The sequence below is a fragment of the Pipistrellus hanaki genome, assembly GCF_964339955.1.
Source record: "Pipistrellus hanaki genome assembly, chromosome: 6".
Taxonomy (NCBI): domain Eukaryota; kingdom Metazoa; phylum Chordata; class Mammalia; order Chiroptera; family Vespertilionidae; genus Pipistrellus; species Pipistrellus hanaki.
Window position 1 is genome coordinate 8,260,206 of NC_140508.1, and position 20,405 is coordinate 8,280,610.

The 20,405-nt window shown below is 59.8% G+C and overlaps 1 protein-coding gene across 1 annotated transcript in view; it reads left to right on the forward strand.

Moving 5' to 3' along the window:
- The window catches only part of PMEPA1 (prostate transmembrane protein, androgen induced 1), a 49,305-nt gene that overhangs the window by 27,436 nt on the left and 1,464 nt on the right, over positions 1-20,405 (forward strand). Inside the window, exons 2-3 of the mRNA XM_084887272.1 lie at positions 15,641-15,795; positions 20,022-20,075. Coding sequence (XP_084743398.1) covers positions 15,641-15,795; positions 20,022-20,075 — 209 coding nt within the window. The remainder of the gene's footprint in view (positions 1-15,640; positions 15,796-20,021; positions 20,076-20,405) is intronic.

Below are 20,405 nucleotides of genomic sequence, written 5' to 3' on the forward strand. Positions count from 1 at the left end.
TGTCGGCAGCGCGGGTTTACCCACCAGCTCAGTGGCTGCTCGGCAGTCCTGGGGGTCATGCTGTGGCGGATCCATGCTTTACGATGGGGAAACTAAGGCAGGGGAACCACGGTCTCACATCAGGTTTTGAATCCGGAGCCAGGCCACTCGGGCCCACAGCTTTGTCACATCCCCATCTCGGAGCTCGGAGCAGAGGCCCCGCGAGCTGCTGTTTCTCTCCGGGAGGAGGCGGCGGAGCCGGGGCTTCCCAGCGCTTGGCCCGGGAAATGCTGGAAGATGCTCTCCTGCCTCTGGAAGGTGCCGTGTCCAGGGGAAGTGATACCGAGGCTGCAAGTCTCAGCCTGGGGAGGGGGGACCAGGAGAGGCGCCAGGGCAGGAGGCCCGTAACTGCTCTCTGGGTGTTTCGCGGTGCCTGTCACCTGGAGAAAAGAGGGGGAGAGACTGGAACAGGGTGTGAGGAAAAGACCCCAGCCGGTCACACACGGAGACACCAGGAAAACGGACCCCGAGAGAGAAGGAGACCCGTTCACAGGCAGAGGGGAGGCACACACATGCCCGGGGACAGACCCGGACTCAGGCAGACGGAAAAACGTTCACTTCCCCTGGCCGGGGCCGGGGCCGGGGCCGGGGCCGGGGCCCCGCAGTGCTGGGCGCCTCCCCCAGCCTCCCTGTTCCTGCCCGGCCAGGTGCCATGCAGGGGCCGGGGCCACTGTATCCAGCATTGTCCCCTAGAACCTTCCCCACAAAACACACTGGCAGGAAGGAATGCCCAGCCCGGGCGGGGGACGGTCCGAGGGACCCGGGGTCCCAGTGGAGGATGAGCTGAGCGCGGCCCAGGGACCAGTGAGGGGCTCTGTCACAGGCCTTCCCGCCCAGCTGGCTTCTGGGGGACGCGGGCCTTTCTGTCGCTGCTCTTTCTCAGAGCTGAGGGGGCGGACAGAGGAGGCGCTGGCCCTGCTGTCCTCACGGGGCTGCCAAAGGGGCAGGTGATGGTGTGGCTCTGTGTTGAGTTTGTGGAGGTCAGGACACCAGGCCAGCCCCCTACCCTGTGTGAGCTCCGGCAGCCTCAGATTCCTCGTCCCTGAAACGGGGACAGTGGGACAAGGACCCTCTGGAGAGTCTCCGGGAAGGTTTGGTGAATGACAGAGACCTCTGACCCCGGGGAGGGCACAGGGCGAGGGCACAGGTGCCTGTCAGGCCTTCCTGGTTAGAATGGCGCTGGGAGATTTCCACATCCAGCGTCCACCCAGAAATAAACCCTGGCAGGGGCACGGGTTCGAATCTCGTGCCGTAGAGGAGACCAGTCCTGGGAAGATGGAAACCTCGGCTTCCAGTCCGCTGTGAGCCCAGCGCCTGGCACGCAGTAGGTGCACAGCCCCTGTGTGCTGCGTGAGTGATGGCGGGACTGCGGAGTCCCCAGGGTAGATTAGACGAAGGACGGCCTCTTCTGCCCCCACTGGGTTCTTCCCCCAGGACTGCAGGTGCTCTCCCTGCCTGAGCTCCTGTGTCTGTCTCTCCAGGAACACCAGTCTGCTGGGGGCTGCCCCAGCCAAACACCGCACGGGGTTACGCAGCAGAGCTTGACCTCCCTGTGCCGAGCCTGGAAGTCCAAGGGCAGGGCCCAGCACGTTGAGGTTCTGGTGAGACCTCGCTCCCTGCTTGTCGGCAGTCAGAGGCTTGCCCTCGATGTGTGCGGCCAGCGTCTCTTCTAGGGACACGCACCCTGCAGGGTCAGCGCTCACCCCAACGGCCTCACTGCTTTCTCAGCGGCCCTGTCTCCAGACACAGGCACCCTCGGGGTCCCCAACACAGGTCCCTTCCCAAGGCCCAGGCGGGGGACCTGGGAGGCAGTGAGAGCAGCCAGCCCTGCAGGCGGCTCTGCGAGCAGCAGCCTCCTGAGCCGCCTTCACTAACGGGCTTCCTCTGCACTTACTGTGCGCTTGGCACCGAGACGCATTTCCCCACCGAGTCTCACAAAGGACCCCCAGCACAGCCCAGGGTCTGACGGTGGGAGGCGGGCCAGAGAGGTGTGTGCTCGTGGTGCCCCTTCTCCAGCTGCGGAAACTGAGGCACAGAATGACATCATTCCTCGGGTCACATGTTCAGCCACTGGCAGAGCTGGGGTTGGGTCCCGGCCGCCCAGTTTCCGGGGCCTAGGGAGCCTGTTCCCCACCTTCTCCTGCCTCCTGACCTTTGACCTTGGCCATCCGTCCACCTCCCGGCTTCTGCCCTGGCTCAGACCCAGATGACTGGGCCCCTCTCCGCCCTGAAAGGGGAGGGCAGCCCGGGTCAGCAAGGAGGCCCTGCAGATGGTGGCCGCCGGGCCGACCCGGCGGCGCCCAGCACGTGGCGGCTGATTGAGGAGCCATTGAAAAGGGACTCAATAGGGACCGCATTGTGCCGCCGGCTCCGAGTGGCGCTCGCTTTGTGTCAAGAGGCTTGGAGCGGGGCCGGCCCAGCTCCCCTCCTGGCGCATGTGGGGAAACACCAGCTCCTGGAGGGGTCACTGAGAGCGAGGAACATCTGCTGGCGTGCGGGGAGCGTGCCTCGCGCTGTCGGCCTCAGCCGCACGCACTCACACACAGGCACGCGCAGCCTGGGTCTTTCGCCTATGCTAATTAAGATTTCTTTTTTTAAACAAAACGACCAAACATGCAAACTGTAGAAATACAGAGTATAGTCCCCCTCTTCCAGGAGAATCATGGCTAACCATTGGCTGTAGACCGTCATGGTTGCTGTGGAAGTGGGTCTGTATGACACGCACTGTTCCAGTCTCCTCCCTTCCGCCCAGCAGTGATCTCAGGCACATCCACCGCCAGCCGGTGGACCCGTGGGCCTCAGCCGGGCAGTGCTCAGCCAGGGACCCTGGGCGACGTCTGGAGACATTGTGGGGTGTCACACCGTGGGGGTGATGTGCTCCTGGCCCCGGAGGGCAGAGAGCAGGGTGTTGCTAAGCACCCTGTGAGGCACAGGGCGGCTCCCCCGTGGGGAGGGGCCCAGCCCCGATGCTGTAGGTTTGCACGTTCTTAGTGGCCCCGTCATATCTGTCATGTGACTCACTGTGTGCTTTGTAGGATGGAGGTGCCGCTGGTTGTTCACGTAAGGAATGCTGCAGTGGTCGCCTTGTGCACCCGTGCTTCCCAGTCCCTCTGTGACTTTTCTGTTAGATACAGTCGTGGAAGTGACATTCATTGGGTTAGAAAAGTAGCATGTATTTTAAAAAAATTTTAATCCTCACCCAAAGATAGGTTCTTACTGATTTTAGAGAGAGAAAGGGAGAGAGAAATATCTCACATGTGCCCCAAATGGGGATTGAACTTGCAATCTAGGTATGTGCCCTGACCGGAAATCAACCCTGCAACCTTTTGGTGCACCAGACGATGCTCCAACCCACTGAGCCATCTGGCCAGGGCAGTTTTGGTAGGTACCGCCAAAGAAGATTACTATGGCCAATACTACCAACGGCAGATAACGCCCCAACCCACCCACCTCTCCCATTGTTACCTACTCTCCTGAATTAAAATGCATTTGATATACTTTATTTTTAATTGTTATTGTTTTTAAAAATATTTTTAATTGATTTCAAAGAGCAATGGGGAGAGAGAGAGATAGAAACATTAATGATGGGAGAGAATCATTGATCGGCTGCCTCCTGCACACCCCACATTGAGGATGGAACTGCAACTGGGCATGTGCCCTGACCAGGAATCGAACTGTGACCTCCTGGTTCATAGGTCGACGCTCAACCACTGAGCCACATGGGCTGGGCTGTTTGAGGCCTTTTAAGTAACTTTCCATTGCACCCCCAGCGGGTCCATTGACGGAACCAGGTGTTTCTCTGCAAGTTCATTCCGTTCTGCCGATAGCTCGCGCGTGGTGAGTGATATCCTGCTGACAGTGGGTGTTTAAAGATGTTCGATGTCGGTGACAATGGAAAAAAAAACCCCATTAGTTCTTTCCATTTGGATAATAGCAAGAAAGATAAAAGCACTGCTTTGTCTTTCCTGTTGAAGGAGCTTTTAATCATGAGGTTCTAAAATGATTACATAGCCCTTTGCGGTCCCTGGAGCCCACCAGCCAGTTCCCACAAGTGCTTTCGGACCCACCCCCGCCCTCCGCCCCCTCCAGGGCCACCTCCCAAGAGATGGGTGACTGCACAGCTGCCACTGGGGCGTCAGTGTCAGTCTGGTGGTCCCTCCCCGCCGAGGGAGGTGTCCCCTGGGGGGAAGGAGAATGCGCAGGCCGGACAGGTGGAGGGAATGGTTTACCTTCAGAGTCCTTGGTCTAGGGCCCATGCTGTCGCTCATCGCTTATCTGGACTGTGCCTGGACCCTTGGGCTCCGCAGGCTTCCAGCTGAGCTGGGGCAGCCTCAGTGGCACCTTCTCTCTCAGTGGCCTCGGGAGTGCTGAGCTGAGTCCCGGGTGCCCATCCTGAGACGCCCAGACCGAGGGGAGATGAGTTAGGATTCACCGTGGTGCCCAGGTGCTGGGAGCCCGGAGGGAAGTACAGTGTGTGCACGTGCACACACGTGTGTTTGACCGGGGAGGCGGGAGGGGCAGACGGCCAGCCAGGCGAGGATAGTCTGGGAGGGGCCGTGGGGCGGAGGGATGGGGTGTGCTGGGCTGTCTCCGGTTGTCACGTTGGCTCTCCAGGAACACCCCGGAGGGAGGGCACTGCCTCCTGTGAAGCCGCCAGTCAGCCCAGGTTGAGGAGAGTCTGGCCACATGTGTCTCCCCTCCAGCGAGAGGGCAGGGCCAGCCAGAGGCCACCTAGTGTCTGGGCTTCTCCCCATCCCCCCAAAGTGCTGCCAGGTACAGGCCTTCACCCCCCATCTCCCACCCCCAACGTGCGGGGAAGTGTCACGTGGGAGGCCTCTGTCTGTCCCGGATACTGACAGGAGCTGCTCAGCTCTTGTCTCTTGCACTTGGAGTGGAATTACGTGCGCATACAACATGCATGCCACGTGAAGGAGTGTTGCCCGCTGGCCCCCAGTCCCTACATACCCATAGACATGGGTGTGCAGCACTCACTTGTATGTTAAGATATATATTATATATTTATACTTCCGTAAACAAAAACGGGCTAGTCCTCTTTGGTGGCTTCTTTCAGAGCCGGGTGGTTTTCGAGTTGGTGCGCCATCTCCCTGGCTGTGCCGCCCCCTGGGGGACGGTGACGGGGCTCCCAGTGAGTTTGTCCTTCCGTGCAGACCTGCGTGGGCCTCTGGACACTCGGTGCACCTGAGGGAATAACGGATCATTGGCTGGGTTTGTGCCGTGCACCTGCTCCGGGGAAGGCGCTGTCCTCGGTGCTGGGGCTGCAGAGGCTGAGTCGCTCCAGGTGACAGATGTCCCGGGAGGGGCGGCAGGAAATACGCGGTTAGACCGGTCACAGATGGCGTTGAGATTAGTGCCACAGACAACAGGGCAGGCCCAGGACGTGGGTCCTGGGGTTGGGACAGTCAGACATGGCGCTCAGGGGCACGTCCTGGGGAGGTGACGTTGGGACAGAGGCCGAGGGGAGGAGGCAGCGAGCACTTGGATGTGGGGAAAGGTCCTTCTGGGGAGCAGGAAGGGCCAGGGCCGAGGCCCCATGGTCTGCCTGGGGGAGGCCCTGTCACAGAGCGTGGAGTGAAGGGAGAGAATTCCAGGAGAAATGTGCATGGGGTGGAGCCCAGAAGTTGCTTTCCCTGGTCAAGGCTCATGCTTGAAAGGTTCCAGGAGAGTTTTGCTCTGCAGGGGTACGAGCCCCAGCTCATGCTGTCCGCCAGCCCCGGCCCTGGCAGAGGGCACCACTCCGCGCCTCTCCAGCCACAGCGGGTGGATTCGGGCATCCGGGCGCCTTCCTGGAGACACTGACTCCAAAGGAGCTCGTGTATTCCTTGCACAGCGGTGTGCAGTGGGGACCGCGTCAGCCCTCCGTTCCCCCCCAGACGCCATTGGTCTGAAGTCACAGTTAGTGGCAAGGCTGGGATTCAGACTCGTGGGCCTTGGGGGCAAACCTCATGCTCTGAACCTGCACCCTCAATTCTGCCGTGAGCAGCGGGCAGGAGCCTCGGCCCTGGTGCCAGGCATGGCACAGCAGGCACATGACCTGCTCCCGCCCGGACACAGCACACCAGGCAGCGTCTCAGGCTGTGTGCTCAGGTACCGTATTTTCCGGCGTATAAGACGACTTTTGAAACGAAAAAAAAAGCCTGCTCAGATTGGCCAGAGTCAGAGAGGCGGTCTATTAAAAAAAGAACTGGTGTTGCCTCGGAAGTGGGGGATAGTCTTATACAGCGAATATAGGCCTAAACCTATGTTTTAACTGTAAAATTAGGGGGGTCGTCTTATACGCCGGAAAATACCAATGGGGCCAAACGCTCAGCTGTGTGCTTGGCACGGAGTGAGCATTGATACGCAGAACAGTCTGTTCTTTTATTGTTATTGCTAGAGGCCCAGTCCACGAATTTCGCGTGCCAGTACGGTCCCTGGGCCTGGCCTGTGATCAGGGCCGTCTTCCCCAGGTGCCCGAAGCCGGCCCCTGGCCCCCCACTGCCACCCAGTTCTCTGTTCGCCGTCGGGTGACCAGAGCCTGCTGGCCAGGGGAAGGGACGGAGAGATCAGCTGTGCCCGCCTGCTCACTGGCCCTGCCCTGCCACAGGTTGCCCTCTGTGTGCCTTCCTGGTGCCACCCACCCCCAGTTCCCCATTCGCCATCAGGCTATTGGAGCCTGCGGCCAGGGAAAGGGACCAAGTGCTCCTCATAGTGACTGGTCCAGCGGGCATTCTGGTCTGTCCGCTGTTAGGGTCAATTTGCTTATTACCCTTTTATTATATAGGATTTCTTTTTTAATCCTCATTCAAGGATATTTTTCCATTGCTTTTTTTTTTTTTTTTTTTTTTTTTTTTTTTTTTTTTTAAGAGAGTGGGAGGAGGAAGGAGAGAGAGGGAAACATCAATGTGAGAGTGGCACATTGATTTGTTGCCTCCCTAATGAACCCCAACCAGGACTGGGACTTGAACCTGTAACCGAGGTATTTGCCCTTGACTGGGAATCCAACCAAGAGCCTTCGGTGTGTGGGCTGCTCTATTCCACTCTAGTCACAGAGACACACCGGCGAGGGCCGGTGTTAAACATTTTGTTTAAAAAAAGAGAGAGAGAAAATGGGCTCAGGTTTGTTGTTCACCCCCAAAACTCGAGGAAGGTAGCCATTTCTTTGTGACCTATAAGTGATCTTACCCATGAAATTACCCTGCCGTAGAGGAGTCTGAAATGAATGGCACCAGGAGTATACAGATGACGTGTTAAAGAATGCTACACCTGAAACTTACATAATTCTCTTAACCAATGTCACCCCAATAAATTCAGTAAAGAAAAAGAAAGGAAGAAAGAAAGAAAAGGAAAGGAAAGAGAAAAGAAAAGAAAAGGTGCCGGGAGTGATTGGAAAGTTATTTCTTTGATGTCTGGTTTAATTTTATTTGAAATTTGGGGGGGGGGGGGCTGCATTCTCATTCAAATGCAGGGTGGTGGGGAGAGAGGAGGGACAGTAAATGGAGTGGCTTGGAGCCCAGGCAGGCTGAGGTGCCGTGGAATGACAATGAGGCCTTCCCTGGTGGGTCTCACCAGGCAGGCCTAACAAGATTAGATTTTCATACGTTTCAGACAGTGACAGTTCCTAATTCCTCGGTGTGCGGCCGGGAGGCCAGACAGGGGCAGCCTGCACGGGCTGCTTGTCAGCCAGAAAGCGTGTGGGCTGCCCCTCCGCCCGGAGCAGACACGGGTGGTGGGGGGTCGTCTGGTCTGGAAGCTCCCGTGGGCTGGCAGGAGCCAGTGAACTCTGGCTCAGCTCCCCAGCTGAGGAGAGAGAAATGAGCCCCAGCACCCCACTTCCACTCAAATGATTGTCCAAAATCTCCATGGCCTCCCACCCATATATATACTAGAGGCCCGGTGTATGAGATTCGTGCATGGGGTGGGGGTGGGGGTGTCCCTCAGCCCAGCCTGCACTCTCTCCAATCTGGGACCCCGCAAGGGATGTTAAACTGCCCGTTTAGACCCGATCCCACGGGCAGTCAGACATCCCTCTCACAATCCAGGACTGCTCACCTGCCTGCCTTCCTGATTGCCCCTAACCGCTTCTCCCTGCCAGCCTGATCACCCCCTAACCACTCCCATTCCAGCCTGATTGATGTCTAACTGCTCCCCTGCCACCCTGTTTGCCCCCAACTTCCCTCCTCTGCCGGCCTGGCCACCCCTAACTGCCCTCCGCTTCAGGATTGATCACCTCCAACTGCCCTCCCTTACAGACTTGATACCTCCCAACTGCCCTCCCCTGCTGGCCATCTTGTGTCCACATGGGGGCAGAATCTTTGACCACATGGAGAAGCCATCTTGTGTGTTGGAGTGATGGTAGAGGCCTGGTGCATGGGTGGGGGCACAGCTGGTTTGCCCTGAAGGGTGTTCCGGATCAGGGTGGGGGTTCCTTTGGGGTGTGGGTCGGCCTGAGCAAGGGGCCTGTGGTGGTTTGCAGGCCAGCCACACCCCCTGGCAACCCAAGCAGAGGCCCTAGTATCTGGAATTTATTTACCTTCTACAATTGAAACTTCGTAGCCTGGAGTGGAGCCAAACCCCATGCTCACTCCATGGCAGCTGCCATTTCTGTTTGGTTTTATATATCTTCTATAATTGAAACTTTGTATCTTTGAGTGGAGGCCTATGTCAGCCAGGGCAGGTAGAAAGCTTTGCTTCCTCCGTTGCCGGGGGCAACTCTATCCTGCTCTCTCCAGCTCTGTGGCTGCCGCCATTTTTCTGGGACCCCTCTATCTTCTATAATTGAATTTATCTTCTATAAATTGGTTTTATATATCTTCTATAATTGAAACTTTGTATCCTTGAGTGGAGGCCTAGACTGGCCAGGGTGTGTGGAAAGCTTGGCTTCCTCCATTGCCCAGGAAACCCAAGCCTCTTAACTGCTCTCTGTGGCTGCAGCCATCTTGGTTGGGGTTAATTTGCATACCTGCTTGGATTGGCTGGTGAGTGTGACTGGTGGGCGTGGCTTAAGCAGAGTGATGGTTAATTTGCATATTACTCTTTTATTAGATAGGATATACTAGAGGCCTGGTGCACAAAATTCGTGCATGGACAGGGTCCCCAGGCCTGGCCAGCCACCAGGGCCTATCTGCGGGTGACCAGCAGGGCAATGGGGGGAGGGCCCCCTGTTGGCACCTGCCTTGGCTGGCCTGGGGCCTGCAGGCTGGGGCAGCTCCTACTGTGAGTGTCTGCCCTCTGGTGGTCAGTGTACATCATAGCAACCAGTGATAGCAACCAGTTGTTCACCATTTGGTTGCTTTGCATATTAGGCTTTTATTATGTAGGATAATACTTGCATAGCCAGGCCTGCTCTTGGCACAGATTAGCAAATCCTACACCAGCCCCTCCCCATTTACAGCTGGAAAGTGGCTCAGGCTCCTGCCCGAAATTCAGGTGACAACTCTTGTCACCAAGAACAGGAGACCATAAACTCAGACTCAAGAAAATCCCATCTTTCCCTTCACTCACCCCTCAGGAACACGTGCTCCAGACCACAGTGGCGCCACCACACCCGCTGTGGTCAGTGGGAAGCACAGGTCCGATCCCCATTGAAACCTGCCAGCCCCAGTTTAACGCGGTCGTGTTGGAAATGTATCCCTGCGTATTCTTCCTATGTCACAGGTCTGGCTGAGTGTTTCATAACCATTCTGAAATAATTGATTTTAAGCCACGATTTCAATGTAACCTTAAAAACCGGTTCTGAGAGAGCATCCTGGCAGCCGTGGCTTCGGGACGCTCCCGTCTCGGCCGCTGGCTGTGAGGGGCTGGTGTGCGCCCGGGTGGTGGTGGGAGTTAAAGGGCAAGTCCTGTCCTGGCGAGGTGCTTGGCACCCAGACAGTGCAGTGGAGAGGGCAGCTGCTAGTGTCTTTATGAAATGCCCGGGGTGGTGCCCACAGCTCCCTGTGCCGGGCAAACAGTTTCTTCCTCTCTGCCCTCGCTGTCCTCCGTGTTGGCGGAGAGAGACGGGCACCACGGCCACAGCCACTGGCTTCCAGGACCACGTGGTGGGTGGCGCTCCAGCCCGTTAACACGAGGCCTTTGCTTGAGCCCGGCTGTTGGCGACACTGGAGCCATGGACTCAGGCCTGGGTGTGGGCAGGCGGCCTCATCGGGCCCGTGGGCTGTAGGGCCTTCCTCCAGCCCCTCACCTCTCCGCCTCCAAGTAACCGGGGGAGGTCACAGAGTGACAAAGGATTCGATAAAGCGATGTCCGTGGGATTCGGGCCGCACAGACACCCAGGGGATCCGAGGTGTGTGTGACCGTCTCAGCCACTGCGTCTGTCTGTGGCAGAGAAGACAAAAGCCGGGAGGTCTACCACTCGGGGCCGCAGAGGGCGCTGGGCGTCTGAAATTCCTCACAAGGAAAGAGGATGTTAAGTTAAACTAGAGTGGCCTTACTCTGAAGGGCCAGGTCACCCCGGAGCCTGCCACGTCCGTCACCCACCCCAAGGCGGGGACAGAGTGAAGGAACAGCCACTCTCGCCGCCCACCCAGCAGACCTGATGCCCGAACACAGTGAGGAAGTGTGGTCTTTCCCGAGGGCTCCTTTCCCTGCCGGTCCCCGCAGCAGGGACAAGAGCCCAAGCTGCCAGCCTGGGCGGCCTTTGGATGACCTTGCCCCAAACCCTGGACCCTGGGACAGAGCCAGCACCCCCTGGGCACCAGCCTGGGGGCGGGGTGCCATTGTCCCGGGCTCTCAGAGGTGCGGGTGCCCGGGTGTGGTCACACCTCGCAGCTGGCAGACCCAGGTCCTCGGAGGCGCTCGGCGTGTGGGAGAGCCAGGAGAACTGGGCAGGACGAGGCCCTTTCCCACGTTAGCTCCCAGGGAGGCTCTGGGTTCAGGGCCTGGCCCTGCTTTTTCTAGGTTTGGCCAAAGGCATTGCTCCCCGAGCCTCAGTGTGCTGGTCTGCAAACTGGATGGCATCCACCTCATCCCCCGGGGGAAAGAGCCCAGCGCTGGCCTGCCGTGCTGCAGCTGATAGCACCATCACCGTGGTTACAGCGAGCAGTTGCCATGAGTACCTCGGGTGGGGCTGTGGACCAGCCCGCCCGCCCCGTCTCGCTCTGTTCCCTTTGTGACCGGGCCCTGGCATTGAGTCCTGAGGCCACAGGAAATTTGGGGGCTCAAGTCGAACGTCAGTGGTTGGTCCCACCTCTGCATGTACCATCCAGGCCACTTGGCCTGCTGTCCGGGTAAAGGGAGGACTGTCAGTCTGGGGAAACTGAGGCAGGGCCCTGCACATAACCATTGGCAGCTGAGTGACCTGGGACTCCGCTTTGGCTGGAGGTCCTGAAGCCGCCGCCCTGTGTTGGCCTCCCGGTGTCTTTAAAGCTCTCGGACGAGTCACTGGCACTAGAGGCGGGCAGCCTCCTGGAGGCTCCCTAGGTCTGCGGGGATGGGGAGGTGCCCCCTGGGGAGCCGCCTGGGCCCTGTCCCCTCTGGCCCATGGGGTCCCAGCAGCAGCGCCTTCCGGAGGGGTGTGTGGACTGGGAGAGGGCTCATGCTGTGAGTGCTCCCCCCCTCCCACACTCCAGGGAGCCAGAGTGAGGGTCACACGACGCTGAGGCCCAAGCTACCGCAGTGGCTAGGCCGGTGACTGGGCCGGGAGGGGCTTGGGCCAGCAATGGGCCAGCCTGTGCAGAGGGTGGCCGCCACCCGGCTAGGGGACTGTGGGTGCACCCTCTCCCGGCAGGTGCCTTCGGGGTGCACGTCCCAGAGAGGGGGTTCATGTCCTCTGCTTGTGAGAGCGCATGGGCGCTGTCAGCAGGACCGGAGTCCCCTCGCCCACCGCCAAGGCCAGACCCGCCAGGGCGTGCCCTCCGGCCCCGGGGCCGCTGCTGGGCTCCCGCACACTCTGCCCGCCCGAGCCCGAGCCTTTGCTGGGCGGGGTCTGGGCATCAGGTTCCCTCTTCCTCCTTGGGCTGGTAGGTTTGGGCTGCCCCTGCTTTGCTGTCGCTGGGGTGCTAGTGAGCCCCCCAGTAATCACGGTCACCCTAGGGCACGCTCCCTGAGCGGACACCTCACCACCCGCAGGCTTCCCGGCAGTGCCCTTCACCCTCCCCTCAGCTTGGGCAGCAGGGATGGACTCGAGCCAGGCCATGGCCAGCGGCTGAGCCGGACAGAGAGGCTCGGGGACCCTGGCCAGTCTCCCCCCTGCTCTGGACAGCACCCATGCACTCTCACAAGCAGACCCCATGCCTTGGCTTCTAGAATATGAGCCCAAACCAGCCGTACTTGCTTTTTCTGAGAGTTTCTCCCTCTCCCGCCACGGGGGTTTTGTGGCCCGTGCCCTCGTGGGCTGTGGCTGGCACCTGGGTGGGCACAGCAGTGCTGTCAGGAGCCCCTGTGCTCATTTCTGGAGGTGATTCTCTCTGGACACGGAACCCCAGAAACCAGGTCCTCTGGGTCCGTGTTGGCCATCGGTGGAGCTGTGGGGGTTCTTCACGTCCACTCGGTCTGCAGGGGCCCATCCATGGTCCTGTGCCGCAGCCACTGTCGCCATCCAGACCTGGCCACACCGGCAGGAGGGCAGAGCCGGGCCTGGGCCCTGCGGGCCGCCCGGGCAGGGACAAAGGCAGCCCACACCCCTCCAGGCCCAGCAGGGGCGGGGCCCCTGAGACAGCCGGGAGGGAGACGGGTGCCACTGCTGCTGTCTGGCGGGGGGCAGAGTGGGCCGGGCGGGGGGCGGGTCCCAGGCCCCTCGGGGGCGGCCATGGCGTTGCACACAGCCGCCTGTGTGTCCCTGAATGGGTGCTTTATCCTGGGTCCTAACCGCCGGGACCTGGCCCTGTGGAATGGAGCCAGGCGGCCAGGCCCGGGACCAGCCTGTCTGGGGGGGAGGAGGTGTGGCCACAGTGACTGAGTTGAGGCCAGACGCCTGGCCTTTGCCCAACCCAGGCCCGCCCTCCTGGCAGGAACTCAGGGTGTCCGGAGGCGGCGGCGGCTGCCGAGTCTGCCTGGCGGGGCCCCAGCCTTCTCAGGGATCTGTGTCGCACCAAAGCCCCTGCCATCCTCCCGCCTGCCCCCCCAGAGCGAAAAGGAGACACGGTCCCATCCACAGGCCAGCGCCAAGGCCCAAATCCAGATTAAATTCCTGGTGCAGTGACCGTGGGAGGGCCCACCACTCCTGGACCCTTGGGTTACAGGAGTCTGTCACCTGACCTCCGAGGCGGCTGGCAAAGGAGCCTGGGCTGCACTCGGCCCACACAGGGATGCCCGTGCCACTGCTCCGGGTCATCCCATCGCTGGGCATTCTGTGCATGCAGGAGGTTGCACAGCACTGCTGACCCCTGCCCACCACATGCCAGGGGCACCTCTGTTGTGACTGTCCCCAGATATTGCCACATGTCCCCTGGGAGGAGGGGGCAGACTTGCCTGACTGACTTGCTAATAGTGCCAGTGGGCAGATATGTAAGGAGAGGTGGGCACCCTGGAGACCCGCAGGATGGGCTGGGTTCCCAGAGGGTGTGGCTGTGTGTGGAGTGGCTTCCGTGGTTGGGCCAACAGCAACGTTCAGCGCTGGAACCCTCCAGAAAACAGACTGGAGTCCAGAGGGGCTGGCCTTGCAGGGCTTGGAGTTGGGGTGGGCCCCATTAGAGACAGAGTGCTACACAGCCACGCCTCACTGCAGCCAGAGCCATAGCCCCCCCTCACTACAGCCACAGCGACACCTCACTGCAGCCACAGCCACGCCTCACTGCAGCCACAGCCACAGCCACCCCTCACTGCAGCCACAGCCACCCCTCACTGCAGCCCCAGCCCCCCTCACTGTAGCCACAGCTACGCCTCACTGCAGCCACAGCCACAGCCACCCCTCACTGCAGCCACAGCCCCCCTCACTGCAGCCACAGCCATACCACAGCCACCCCTCACTGCAGCCACAGCCACCCCTCACTGCAGCCACAGCCACCCCTCACTGCAGCCACAGCCACTCCTCACTGCAGCCACAGCCTCCCCTCACTGTAGCCACAGCTACGCCTCACTGCAGCCACAGCCATACCACAGCCACCCCTCACTGCAGCCACAGCCACGCCTCACTGCAGCCACAGCCACAGCCACCCCTCACTGCAGCCACAGCCCCCCTCACTGCAGCCACAGCCCCCCTCACTGCAGCCACAGCCCCCCCTCACTGCAGCCACAGCCACCCCTCACTGCAGCCACAGCCCCCCTCACTGCAGCCACAGCCCCCCTCACTGCAGCCACAGCCACCCCTCACTGCAGCCACAGCCCCCCTCACTGCAGCCACAGCCCCCCTCACTGCAGCCACAGCCACCCCTCACTGCAGCCACAGCCACGCCTCACCTGTAGCAACAGCCACGCCTCACTGCAGCCCGTCCCACCCCACCCACTCACTCTTCTGTCTTCTGTCTTGGAGGCGAAAACGCTGAGCCAAGTGGCTGTGAGCTTGAACCTGCCCTGGGGCCCCTCAGAGAGTGGCTCTGGAGTGCCGGTGGCATTGGGGAGTCTCCTTGTCCGTCTGGGTCAGGAGGCACCATCTTCTGCTTCTTGGGCAGGGCGTTCTGCCCAGCAGGCTGGGGAGGCTGGCACCTGCTGGCTGGTGGCCCCTCTGCATGTCAGCACCCAGTCCCGGCAGGTCTGTCACCAGTGTCACCTGCTGGGGGGTGAGGGGGAGGCTCTGCTGGCACCAGCATGGCCACCTGCCAAACCCCTCAACAGGGACCTGCTGAGTCAGCAGAAACCTCCAGCAAGATCAAAACACCCTTCCTTTCCCAGAACTTGAGGGGTTTTCTGTCTACGAGGGGAAACGAAACAAAACCCGGAATAATAATTTCAGTACCGCCGAAACTGGTTTGGCTCAATGGATAGAGCGTCGGCCTGCAGACTGAAAGGTCCCAGGTTCGATTCCTGTCAAGGACATGTACCTTGGTTGCAGGCACATCCCCAGTAGGGGTGTGCAGGAGGCAGCTGGTCGATGTTTCTCTCTCATTGATGTTTCTAACTCTCTATCCCTCTCTCTTCCTCTCTGCAAAAAAAATAAATATATTAAAAAAAAAAAAAAAAAAAGAATTGCAGTACCTGTAGTCGCGGTGACTGGTGGTTCTGAGCCTCTTGGTTGTTCTGAGCACTCCTGTCCGTGTGTCCGTGTGTGGTGTGACTGTGTGTGTGTGTGGTGTATGACTGTGTGTGTGTGGTGTGACTGTGTGTGTGTATGTGGTGTGACTGTGTGTGTGTGTGTGGTGTGTGACTGTGTGGTGTGACTGTGTGTGTGGTGTGACTGTGGTGTGACTGTGTGTGTGGGGTGATTGTGTGTGGTGTGACTGTGTGGTATGACTGGTGTGATTGTGTGTGTGTGGTGTGACTGTGTGTGTGTGTGGTGTGACTGTGTGTGTGGTGTGACTGTGTGTGTGTGTGGTGTGACTGTGTGTGTGTGTGGTGTGACTGTGTGTGTGGTGTGAGTGTGTGTGGTGTGACCATGTGGTGTGACTGTGTGGTGTGACTGTGTGTGTCTCTGCGTGGGGGCGTCTGCAGGAGCCGGGGCCTCTGCGGGCTGGGTGTGGGGGCCGTGTGGGGTTGGCTCCAGGGCTCACGCGTCCCCTTGCTCTTGCAGCGGAGCTGGAGTTCGTGGAGATCACCATCATCGTGGTGGTGGTGATGGTGATGGTGGTGGTGATCACGTGCCTGCTCAGCCACTACAAGCTGTCCGCGCGCTCCTTCATCGGCCGGCACAGCCAGGGCCGGCGGAGGGAAGACGCCCTGTCCTCGGTGAGTGCCGCCCTCGGGGCGCGGGGGCCCACGCCGGGCCCGGGACCTGCAGGGGACGGAGCTCCTGGCTCAGGCAGAGGCTGGGCAGACGGGCGGGGACTCAGGTGCCGAGCCCGCTGGTGACCCAGACAGGAGAGCCCTCCTCTCAGCCAGCGCCTCCGGGCAGCGACCCGGCACCTTGGAGGCAGCAGGTCACGGGGGAAGGGTCCTTTCCGGGACCGAGTGTAATCCCAGTCCCTGGTCCTGGCCGGGTGCCCGTGGACCAGTCCCTCCTTCATGACTCGGGGCTTCAGTCCCACCGTGTGAGAGCATGGGGCAGACGCTGGGGTCCGAGGGCAGCTGGGAATGAAGGAGGCGGCGCACAGGCAGCCGGAGACGGGCACATCTGAGCGGTGTTCTTTGGGCTCCGGGAGGACAGCGAGGGGACAGGAGCGGCGCTGGTGTGGCCTCCGGTTCCTGGGTCCCCGGCTGAGCCAAGCCCGCAGGCAGGCCTGGCCCGGCAGGTGCTGGCATCTCCACTTCCATGAGGCCGCAGCCTCCGTGTGCCACCAGGTCGCCAGGGCAAGGAGCTCTGAGGCCTCACGGCTTTTCGGCGGCCGTTTGAGAGGTTGGAAGAGCCCACCGCCCCTTTGTCCTCCTCCCTGTCATTCCCTCGGGGCTGGAGCCCGTGAGGGCCTTTGGCACAAAGGACAATGCGCCAGCCCTACAGGCTGACCCTGTAGATTTGCTCCAGGCAGGTCCCCTTCCTACCTAGCCCGGGTGCGCACCTGTGCAATAGGGGAGCTGGCCTCTCTCCCGCCGCCCCGTGGCCCAGCCTCTGGTCCTGGAGGGTGAAGCTGGCCACAGTGTGAGGTGCAGAGGCTCCGGGGAGGCAGCTCTGTGGCAGCACCTGGGACTTCAGGATTCAGGGTACCCGGGGCAAAAAGAAAGGCGCCCCCCACCACCACCACCTGCACGGGTCCCCAGGGGCGCCTGGATGGTAAACACAGCCTTGTTAGGCCTGATGAAAGGGTGGCAGCTCCCCGGGGGACCCCCTGCCAGACAGGGCGTGTCTGAGGAATCTCTGGTCCAGCAACCTCCCAGAGAGACCCAAACCCTGCCACCGTCTGCCTGGGGCTGGGCCTGGCTGCCCTGCCGTGGCCCCTTTTCGGGGTGACTTTCTGGGTATTTGTTTCCTCACTGGCACGCAGTCAAACCCATTCCCATGGAATCTTCCCCGGTGGCTGTGTCTGCCCCAGAGCAACGCTGTTAGTGACGTAACAGACCGTCTGCCCCACCAAGCAGAAACTAGCTCACTCTCTGGCCCTTTATTTATTTACTTTTTATATATATTTCATTGATTTTTTTTTTTTTACAGAGAGGAAGGTAGAGGGATAGAGAGCTTGAAACATCGATGAGAGAGAAACATCAATCAGCTGCCTCCTGCACAGCCCCCACTGGGGATGTGCCCGCAACCAAGGTACATGCCTTTGCCTGGAATCGAACCTGGGACCCTTGAATCCAAAGGCCGACGCTCTATCCACTGAGCCAAACCGGTTAGGGCTCTGGCCCTTTAAGGAAACAGTTTGCAGACCCCTGATTCTACATGGGGAAGCCATGCCAGGCTGGACGGGCTCACCACAGGGAAGCTTCTAGAAAAAAAAGGATGGAGCCTGGATGTGGAGGGGATGGGAGAGGGGCACTGTCAGGAACAACCCTGAGAGTCTGGCATTTGCATCTGGAAAGATGTTGGGGCCATTCACTGAATTGGGGAACAAGGCGAGGAAGGAAGATGGCCGCTTGGCAGGGGTTCTACTTGAGTGCAGGGCCGCCCTGGCAGTGGGTTACTGTGCACAGGGCCAGGCTGGTAAGGAGCTGGGGTGCTGTGGGAACCTCCAGCCAGGCGTCTGGCCGGTGGGCGGTTCCCGGAATTCTGAAGGAGTAGGTGCCCTCCAGGTGCACGAGTGGCGTAGTCAGTGGCAAGGATGGTGGGTGGTTCTGGGTCTGCCGTGGGGCAACCAGGCGCTGATGGGTGTTTTCGTAACCTCCCGGGGTGGTGCCATTTGCAGCCAGGTGGAGAACCTCTGGGCTAGGGCTCCGTCGGTGGGGCTGGAAGTGGGGGGAAAGGTGTTGGTGGCCATGTCCTGCTGGGGCTTGGCTGGAGGGCCTCACAGGAGGCTTTTAGGGAGGCTTGTATGGGTCACATTTCATCCAAGAACCCAAGGCTGCTTGCACTCCTCCCCTGGGCTCCTGACTCCACTTGGGAGCAGGTGGTTGGTTTAGTGGGAGAATTGAAATGATGTTTAAAGAGCTTATCACAGTGCCTGACACCAAGGCAGCAATTGAGATGGCATTGTTAATTAATATTAGTACCAAGATGGCCATTGACGACCGTATTAACAGTAACATGTATGTCTGCTGTCTGCACCCCCATGCCTGGAACATGCTAGGCCCCAATGTGTCTTCATGGTTTTAGTCAGTGCATTCCTGTTGGGACAGTTTTGAGGGACACAGGGCCCGCTAGTGGCCATGTCGGAAATTGAAGCCCTCCAGGGAACCCTCAACTTGAAACCCCTCCAGAAAAAGTGCCCCCAGTGAAATTAATGGGATGATGGGTGTGTTTGGTATTTGATGGTGGTGATGGGTTCCTGGTATATACATATGCCAAAACTTAACCAAGTTATATACTTTGAATATGTGCAGTTTATGATATGTCAGGTACATCTCCATAAAGCTAGCTTTAATTTTTAGATTTTTTTGCCCCTCAGATGAACTGATCCTGGTGTGGGGATCCCACTTCCCTGGCCCTCAGGCCTCTCCTCATGAAACAGGGATCTCAGTTCAGAGGGAGGGGTCTTTCGTCAGAGGATAGGGGACCCGGAACCTGGGGCAGGGTTTCCGGCTCGCTGGGAGCCAAGGCCCCGATGTCTGCAGAGCATGCTGTTTCCTGTCCCCGGGCCCTCTGAGGTGGCTCACTGTCTAACCCCTGACGGGCCAAGGTCAGGGTGGCCTGAGCAGAACAGACGCTGCCCACAGCAGGTAGTAGGGATGAGGGAGCCAGCAGCATGGTTGGAACTCACACCGAGCCGGTGCAGCCTGGCTGCCTGTGCGCAGACTGGAGTCTGGAGCCAGCCCTGTCCGCTCCCCGGGGGAGCTGCAGCCCCACCCAGAGTTTCAGGGCAGAGGGCATAAGCCTCATGAGGTGGCAGCGACATGCCTGGCACCTGGCCCGGAGCTTGGCACAGAAGTGGGGCCACATCCACGTCTGTTGACTCACTGAATCATGTCATGGCAAAGCAGCGAGGTGGGGCTTCCCTGGTTACAGCCTGTGTTCCTTCACCTGTAACCTGGGCTCACAGCGGGGAGGCCAAGACAGTCAAGAGCTAAATAAACAAGCAGACGAGATGTCTTGTGACGGAGCTCATTAGAGGACAGGATTGGTGATGGGTGAGGGCCTCCCGGGTATGGTTTCAGAGGAAGTCTGCAGGGGACACTGGGATCAGAAAGCAAGGAGCCCTGCTGAGCGGCTCAATTGGTTAGAGCATTGTCCCGTGCAAGAAGGGTCTTAGATTTGATGCCCAGTCAGGCACATCCTGGAAGCAGCAGATCGATGTTTCTCTCTCACACATCTCCCCCTCTCTCCTCCTTCCCTTTCTCTCTCCCCACCTGTCTCTAAAAGCAATGTACATATCCTCGTGTGAGGATAAAAAGAAAAAACAAGGAGCTGGCCATGCAAAGGCCCTGAGGTGCACACGGCATTTCTTTGCACTCGGTAGCAGTCAGCAGGGCTGGAGACAGCTGGTGATGGGTCCAGTGTTTTCATGTGCTCGCAGAGGGCGCCGTGCACTCTGAGCGGTTTGTGTGCTCCACTCCTCCAGGCTGGAATCCAGCCTCTCGCCAACGTGGCACATGCCAGGAGGGGGTGGGCAAGGCCAGGAGGGCTGGATGCAGCCAGGCTTTCTTAGCAGCTAGCTGGGTGACTTTGGGTTTATTCTGAGGTCTGCAGGAGGCACTGGCAGGTTCAGAGAAAGGAGGGTCAGTGCATGTTTTAGAAAGTTTGGAGGATGCATTTTCGGGGACAGAGGGGGAGCCCAGAAATGGGTGTCTGAGGTGTCCGGGGCCCGGTGGGGTTGGAGAGAGGTGGCTAGTGCGAGGTCTCATTCCAAACGGAGGTCCCGGGGTCAGAACCGGGTGGACCCTTGGCTCTCAGCTGTTTCATCCACTGACCGGCCTCTCTCCTCCCACAGGAAGGATGCCTCTGGCCCTCGGAGAGCACCGTGTCCGGCAGTGGGATCCCCGAGGTGAGCCCCATGCAGTGCGCCTGCCACCCTCTCCCCCTCCTGCCCTCCATACCTGCCCTCCAAAGTGCTTCAGCGGACCAGAGGCCCCAGTCCAGCGGTGCCCTTCCCGGGCCTGAACCGCCGGCTGCCGCAGGCTCACCCTCTGCCTTCTCTGAAGAGATGCATGGTGGCTGTCCTCCCTGCCCGGACAGGATGCCCGTCCCCCGGGAGCAGTCCGTGTCTGCCCCAGACCAGCCAGGCGGCCCCTTCCGCTCTGAGGACCCCAGGCCAGGGTCGCAGGAGGCTGCGGTGCTCAGGTGGAGGCAGGCTCCAGGCTCACCCCGCCCTCCC